The following is an 8,173-nucleotide window of genomic DNA, read 5'->3' as shown; positions in this document are numbered from 1 at the left end:
CTGGGTATTCCCCCACCTGTTGCACCAACACTGGTCTCAGCTTCTATGGCCTTGGTCAGCAGGTGACATTTTGGGAACATGCCCTCATCCCCACCTTGATCTCCATTAGGCAATCCAGCAAGATACCTTTCTTTCCTGTTTCAGCTGATATGGGGAATTCTATTTAAAGTAACTGTTTTACAGCCTCTTTCTCATTCCTATTGAAACAGCCAGACAGAATGCTCAAGCTGCTGGTTACCCTTCTGCTTGTGGCCCTTGGTGAGACCCCTGACCCTGACTCCTGACTCCTTCTGTGTTTCTGCTCTAGAAGATTCCCAGTTGGGACCTTGGAAAGTGCCTTCCTCTCTTGGGTCTAAAAAGCATCCAATTTCTTTGGTCATCAAGAGTGACTGTGAGGATGAGAGTAGCTGAAGGGTGGGTCGTCAAGAGGTAATGGGTTCGCCTATCCTGTTTGAGCCAGCAGAGAGGATGATGGAAGAGTAGGCTATCAGTGCATGGTAGGCATGCTTAATCTAAGGTTGAGCCAGCAGAGGGTGGTGGGTATGATCAGCCTAAGGTTGAGCCAACATTGGGTCCAATGAGTACGCTAGCCTAAGGTTAGACCAGCAGAGGGGGGAGAAGGGGCCAAGGTGTAGATAATGGAAGTCAGGAAAGTGAGAAGCACATAGGTGCTGCCATTTCCATGGAAAAATTCAAGGCCAACTGGAGAACCAGGAAGGGAGAATTCTGCAGAATTCTTTAGGGGTGGCAAGAAATAGGGAGCAAGCATATGGCAGAAGTCCAGGATGTGAGACCAGCCTTGTTTTGCAGAGTAATAAAGAGTGGAGGAGGCTCAGTGGCTGGAGTGAGCCAGGTATCAATTGCCATGAGATCAGGGTGTATGGGAAGGATCAGCAGAGGGGGAAATGCCTAGGAGCTGGGCACTGGCTTCCCATTGCCTTCCCCAGTATAGTCCTGTCAGCAAGTTTGCTGGAGTTTGTCCTGGTCAAGGAATGTGCCATGGTTGTTGGCACCCTCACACAGCCAATACCACTGAACTGTCAGGTCAGATTTGGTCTTGACGTAGGGCCAGGAAGGTGGTGAGATGGTCATAGTAATGATGATGAGGGCAGGGAGGATTCAGTGATGATAAAGGCATATTAATAATCGTAGCTAACACTTATATAGCACCTATGACATGCCAGGCACTGTGCTAAGCACTTTTCAAGTATTATCTCATTTGAGCCTTACAGCAACCCTGGGAGGAAAGTGCTCCTATTATCCCTATCTTATAAATGAGGAAACTGAGGCTGGAAGAGGTTAAGTGACTTGCTCAGGTAATATTAGTAATATTATCAATGCTTCTTTTGGTATGTATCCCATCTCCTCCCTGAGACTGGGAGAACCCTGAGAGCAAAGAGTCACCTTTCCTCAGTTTCCCCATCTCACAGCCCCAGTGCCCAAACTCAAGTGCACATTTCTGCCTGGCTCCCATGCTGATACTCTGTTTGTTTGCTATTCTCTCCAGCCTCAGGCTGCGGCAAGCCTGCTTACTTACATGTTTCCCGTGTGGTGAATGGAGAGGATGCTGTGCCCTACAGCTGGCCCTGGCAGGTAAGGACAAATCACCCTGAGTCTGGCTATGACTCTGTGCAGAGGTGACTTGAGTCAATGAAATGAAATGTTACAAAAAAATTTGTGAAGCACCTATTGGCTCAAGGCACTGTGTGAGGTGGAGTGGTGGGAATATAAAGACAAAACACAAAAACAACCCCTGCCTTCAGGGAGCTTACATTCTGCTGGGTCAGACAATGTAGACACAGATAAGTGAATCCAAGGTAATTTGAGGAGACAAACTCCCAGCTACTAGGGAGATCAGAGAAGGCTTTGGAAGGAAGAGGCCTCTGAACATGTATGTCGAGGGGAGACAAGGATTTTGAGGGTTGGAGATGAGCTCTGCCCATGGCTGGTATGGGGATGAACAATCATTCATAGGCACCGAACACACCAATGGTATATCCTCCCAATTAGTGGAGGAGATATTGGTGTTTGAAAGTTCCTTTGCTATAGGGATGGACACAATGGGTTACTTGGGCCTGGTTGCTCTGGACAATGTTATCACTTAGTGTTTATTGAGATCAGGGATATGAAGACACACACAGTGTAATAGACACACACACACAGTGTGATATTGACACCTAAACTGTAACATCATTGCACACAAACATCTTCTAGATCACTGACTCTGACACCCACACAGAGGAACACTGACCAGTGCCCAGGTGGGAGGGGGATGGAAGGGCCTTCCTGGACTAACCCAAAGCATCCCATTCAGTTATGAGACTTGGGGGACCCTGGTGGGGTCAGACTAAGTTCAGGCCTCTTCTTGTCTATGTCCCACAGATCTCCCTTCAGTATGAGAAGGATGGTGCCTATTACCACACCTGTGGGGGCAGCCTCATTGCACCTGACTGGGTCCTGACTGCTGCCCACTGCATTAAGTAAGACTCCTTTGGCCTCCTACCTCCCCTGGCTCTGACCCCACCTCATTCCCTTAAGGCTCACAAGGAAGTCTAGGAAAGTAGAAAGTGGATTCAAATCCTGGCTCTGGCTCTTATTAGCTAGGTGACTCACTTACTTCCCCTCTGGGGCCTCAGTTTCTTTATTTGTGAAATGAGGAAGTTGAACTTGATGATCCCAAAGGTAAGAGATCTAGAACAGGGGTGGGGAACCTGTGAGGTCACATGTGTCCTTCTAGGTCTTCAAGTGTGGCCCTTTCACTGAATCCAAACTTCACAGAACAAATCCCCTTAATGAAAGGATTTGTTCTATAAAACTGGGACTCAGTCAAGAGACCACACCCAAGGACCTAGACAGCCACATGTGGCCTCGAGGTCACAAGTTCCCCACCCCTGATCTAGAAGATCATATAACCTGAAGTTTATCTTAGTCTCTATCTGGGGTGGCACCTCGGGATGGAGGGCAGGGAGGGGTCCCTGCTAACTGAATGGTACCTGTGATAATCTGGGGCTTTGAGACTTCTTGATCCTTAACTTTGTCTTCTGGCTTCCCAGCAAACTTCGCACATACCAGGTGGTTCTGGCAGAGTATGACCGGTCTGTGCAGGAAGGGGAAGAGCAAGTGATTCCTATCAACTCTGGTGACCTCTTTGTTCATGAGAAATGGAACTCCAACTGTGTGGCCTGTGGGTAAGTGGAATAGCCCCACAGAGTGTAGAAAGACCTAAATTGAATCCTGGCTCAGATGCCCATTAGGAAGTCACTTTTATCTTCTCTCTGCCTTGGTTTCCTTATCTTTAAAAATGATAATAACAGTGGCATCTACCTCACAGGGTGGATCATAAGTAAAGTGACTTTCAGACATGCAGATGCTATCCATACACTACTTATAATGATGAAGTAATTCGCAAGGCCCCTCCCACCCCCAATTCATGCTTGGAGAGCTCAGTGCCCACGGGAGGTACATACCTGGCAAGCCCTCTGGGGCAGAGAGTAGATAAGATACAGGCAGACCTCAGGGCAGGTGCAGCCTTGGTCAATTAGGTCTGCACCTATGCCTCTGTCCTTGGAAGGAAGGTGTTTTCCTTCCTTGGACTCAGTTTCCAGAATGCTAACATTCTTCCTGGTTGTTACTCAAGAGCTGCCCTGTCTAAAGAGTAGTCTGCTTAGGGATGGGGTCCTGAGCCAGAGGACTCATAAGATCATGCTGTTTTGAACTGGATAGCACTTTATAACCTAGGAGGCAAATGTGGTGTGGTAGAAAGAACACTGAATTTGGAGTCAAAGGTCCTGGGTTCAAATCCCTCCTTTGCTGCTTATTACCTGTGTGACTTTGAGCAAATCATAGCATTTCTCTCAGCTTCAGTAAAATGTAGATGGTTTTTGAGGTCCCTTCCCCTCTAGGTCTATGACCCTATTTCAACCCCAGCACTGCTGCTCACAGCCTATATGACCCCGGGAAAACCACTTTACTTCCTGAACCTCATTGTCTTCATCTGTAAAATGAGGGGGATGGACTAGAGCAGAGCTTCTTTACCTTTCTTGTGTCCTGGACCCCTTGGATGGTCTGGGGAAGCTCACAGACCCCTTCTCAGAATCATTTTAAATGCATAAAATAAAATGCATAGGATTACAAAAGAAATCAATGACGCTGAAATGCAGTTATCAAAATATCTTTTTAAAAGTTCACAGACTGGGGCAGCAAGGTGGCTCAGTGGATAGGGCACTGGCCCTGGAGTCAGGGGGACCCGAGCTCAAATCCAGCCTCAGACACATGATACTCACTAGCTGTGTGACCCTGCGCAACTCACTTAAACCCAGTTGCCTGCCCCCCCCAATGAATAAATAAATAAATAAAAACAAAAAAAAATTTACAGACCTGTAGGTTAAGAACCCCCAGACTAGATGACCTCAACATTCCTTCCACCTCCACATTTATTAATCACCAAGCATTTATGAAGCACTGAGTATGAGCCAGGCACCATGTTAGACTCTGGGGATGCAGAGACAAGAAGGAGACAATCCTGCCCTCAGGGAGCTTACCTATTGTGGGGAAAGACAAGACGTACATAAATAAGCCTAGATAAATTACCTGTAAGAGAAATGCAAGGCAGACTTTTGGAGCAGAAGGCTCAAGCACCCAGTGAGGGCCATAAAGGCTTCAGGTAGAAGGTACCACCTGAGGAGGAGCTGGCAGGAAGGCCCAGAGGTACAGGTGAGGGGGGAGGGCATTACAGGTGTGGGCAGAGGCACAAAGAACCCAAGATTCTAAACAATTTCACTGATTTCAGCCTCAGTCTGCTTCTCTCTAAAATGGGAGTGATAATGGCACTACCTACATCATAGGGTTGTGAAGGAAGTGCTTTATAAACCTCAAAGGGCCATGGAAAAGTGAGTTGTTTTTTGGGGGGGGGGGGTGGGAAGAAGCCAGGAAGGAAGGTGATAAATGAGCTGCGATATCAGGGCAGGCTTCAGGGAGGAAGCCTGAGCTGATCCTTGAAAGAGAGGCAGAATTGGGAAAAGGGGGAAGGGGCTGGAAGGACAAAGGCTGGGAGGTAGGAATAAGCTCTGGATGCTGGGGAATCCAAAAGCGGATCTGCGCAGACTGGCTTCCCCCGTGGCAGTGCCTATTGGGCAGAAATCCCCCTCTCTGGTCTTCTCTCAGCTTGTCCCCTCATCTGTTCCAGGAATGACATTGCTCTCGTCAAGCTCTCTCAAAGTGCCCAGCTTAATGACAAAGTCCAAGTGGCCTGCCTCCCCCCAGCTGGTACCCTCCTGCTCAATGAAGCACCCTGCTACATCAGCGGCTGGGGCCGTCTCTACAGTATGGCTGGGCTCTGGGGGAAGGGGAAAAAGGGAAGGGGGAGGGCTGGCAGGGGGCCTGAGTGGGAGGAGGGTTCAGCAAGGCTATCAGGAGGCAGGGGAGAGCTGCCCTGGGGGAGACAGAGGGCATAATAATAATAATAATAATAATAATGATATCTAGCATTTATCGAGGCTTTAAGGTTTGCAAAGCACTTTACTTGTATGAGGAGCCCTGGGGAGAGCTACATTTGGGGAAAGAGGAGGGATGTAGTTATTGTTAGTTGTATAGTCATATCCAACTCTTCTGACCACATGGACCATCCTGTCCATAGGATTTTCTTTGAAAAGATACTGGAGTGGTTTGCCATTTCCTCTGACATAAAGAGGAAGAAGGTAGAATAATAATAAAAATAATACTTAACATTGATATAGCACTCTAAGATTTGCAAAACTTTTTATGTATCATATGATCTTGACAACCACCCTGGGAAGTAGGTAGTATTATTATCCTCATTTTCAGATGAGGAAACTGAGGTAGAGTATCTGAAGGGCTATCACAGGGTAAAGGAATTTGATTTATATGATTATATCTTTAGAGCTGGAAGGTATCTTAGAGGCTAATCCACCTCATTTTACCAGTGAAGAAATTGAGGCATACAGAGAGATTAAGTGATTTGCCCAGAATCATAGAGCTAGTAAGTTTCCCAGGCAAGATCTGAACCCTGGTGTCTCTGCTCTATTTTCTCAAGACATTCACTATTAGACTTGAGGGCAGAGGCTCCTGAATTTTCTCCCCCAGGTCTTGACTTTTGAGCTCTCAAACTTTCAGTTATGGTGGTTGGTCTGGGTTGGGATCTAGGACTTTCCTGGTTCTCTGTCTCTCTCTGTCTCTTTGATTCTGCAAACAGACCTAATTACCTTTCTCCCCCCCCCAATCCCACCGCCCCTACAGCTGGTGGACCCCTCCCTGACAAACTGCAGCAGGCCCTGCTCCCTGTGGTAGATTATCAACACTGCAGTAAATGGGACTGGTGGGGCTTCTCCGTGAAAACCACCATGGTGTGCGCCGGAGGGGACATACGCTCTGGCTGCAATGTGAGTGCTGGGCCTCTGGAGGAGGGGCCCTCTTCCTGCTGGCTCTGTGCAGCACCCAAGCCCCCTGGAGAGGGTGGAGAGTGGGAAGCTTTGAATAAGAGGGTAGCTCTGCTTGGGGATCCCCTCTCCTGAGTCCACCGAACCAGTCTTCCTCGGAATCTACCCAACTCATAGCTCCTGACTTAGGGTAGCCTAGGTCACCAGTGCTGGAGCTCTGATCTGATCCAGCAACAGGCCAGCCCCAAATCTCTGCCATGTTCCCTTGACATATCAAGAGAAGGATTCACCCCAGCTAGGATGAGGGAGATACCAGTCCCAGATGCCTTCTGTCTTTCCTTATAGGACAGATAGCCTGGTACCCTGGTGTCCTAGAAAGAACATTGGGGTTGGAGTCCAACCGCCTGGGTTTGCTTCCCAGAGCTGCCATTTACTCCCTGTCATGCCTGGTGCAAACTATCTGAGGCCTCTGGGCCACAGTTTCTTCATCCATAAAATGAGGGTCCTGTGCTCTCTCTACATACAGTCCCCTAATCAGACCCCATCTGGGGTACTGTTGTCAGCTCTAAGAATCGCACGTTCACAGGGACATTGACAAGCTAGAATCCATAGAGAAGAGAGGAACAGTGAAAGAAAGAGAGGCCATGCCATAGGGATGTCAGTTAAGGAAACTGGGGCCATTGACCAGAAGAGAAAAGGAGGGGACATGCCAGCTGTCTTCCAGGACGTAAGAGTCAACATGGAGGAGAGGGACTAGATTTATTCTACTTGTCCCCAGAGGGGGACAAGTTTATTTAATATTTAATTATAATAATTTTATAATTAATTTATATTAATTATAATAATTAATAATATTTAATTAATACTAAATTTAGAATTTAATTTATTAATTTATTAATAATAAACTTAGAATTTAATTTATTAATAATAAATTTAGAATTTAATTTATTGATTTATTAATAATAGGTTTAGAATTTAATTTATTAATTTATTAATAATAAATTTAGAATTTAATTTATTTAAATGAAGTCATCTAATTATTTATTTTAATAATAAAATTGGAGGTAGAACTAGGGACCTCAAAGGCCATCTAGTCTGGCCCCTTCATTTTACAGATGAAGAGCCTGAGGGCTCTAGAGGTTAAGTGACTTGCCCAAGGTCATATAAGCAGTAAATATGAGTCAACCAGCAATTAGGAAGTGTCTACTCTGTGCTAGGCAGTGTGCCAAGTTCTGGGGATACAAAGCAGGCAAAAAATAAAAACCAAAATCCAAAAAAAAATGCTAACAGAATATCAGAGGTCAGGTTTGAACCCTGGTCCTCTGACTCTGAATCCAGGCTCTTTCCATTCACTTAACCATGATGAGCAATGGTTGGAAGTCACTGAGGGGGATATTGAGAGAAGGGCAAACTTTGTCTCAGATTGAGCTGTCCCCAAACAGAATGGCCTAAAGGCCTTAGAAAGGGGAGAGTTCTCCATCACTGAGAGTTTTCAAATGGAGACCAGACAGCACCTCGAATTGGTGAATTCTGAATTGGATTCTCATTCTGAGAACACTTCCAACTTTGAGATTCTGTGAAAAAGTCACTGATCCCAGACTTAGGACTGTGATGCAGAGACCCCCAGCCATCCTGCTCCTCCCTCTAGTCTCTTTGCCTCCTGTCACTTACACAGCTGAGTTTGGAGAATATTCACTCACTCCTTGCAATCCAAAGGCAGCAGGGTTTGGGGCTGGGATATTTCTAGGTACTCAGAGGTTATACCCCCAATAGGACAA

The 8,173-nt window shown here is 46.5% G+C and overlaps 1 protein-coding gene across 1 annotated transcript in view; it reads left to right on the top strand.

Annotated features, from left to right (window-relative positions):
* The first annotated feature begins 218 nt into the window (after positions 1 to 218).
* CELA3B (chymotrypsin like elastase family member 3B) overlaps positions 219 to 8,173 on the top strand; it is a 40,090-nt gene continuing 32,135 nt past the window's right edge. The window contains exons 1-6 of the mRNA XM_027841400.1: positions 219 to 258; positions 1,508 to 1,593; positions 2,383 to 2,480; positions 3,054 to 3,188; positions 5,186 to 5,322; positions 6,256 to 6,398. Of these exons, the coding sequence (XP_027697201.1) occupies positions 219 to 258; positions 1,508 to 1,593; positions 2,383 to 2,480; positions 3,054 to 3,188; positions 5,186 to 5,322; positions 6,256 to 6,398 (639 nt within the window). The remainder of the gene's footprint in view (positions 259 to 1,507; positions 1,594 to 2,382; positions 2,481 to 3,053; positions 3,189 to 5,185; positions 5,323 to 6,255; positions 6,399 to 8,173) is intronic.

The sequence above is a fragment of the Vombatus ursinus genome, unplaced genomic scaffold, assembly GCF_900497805.2.
Source record: "Vombatus ursinus unplaced genomic scaffold, bare-nosed wombat genome assembly UNPS02014859.1, whole genome shotgun sequence".
NCBI classification, from domain to species: domain Eukaryota; kingdom Metazoa; phylum Chordata; class Mammalia; order Diprotodontia; family Vombatidae; genus Vombatus; species Vombatus ursinus.
The sequence above is the reverse complement of the archived record's forward strand: the minus strand, read 5'-3'. Positions and strand labels throughout refer to the sequence as shown.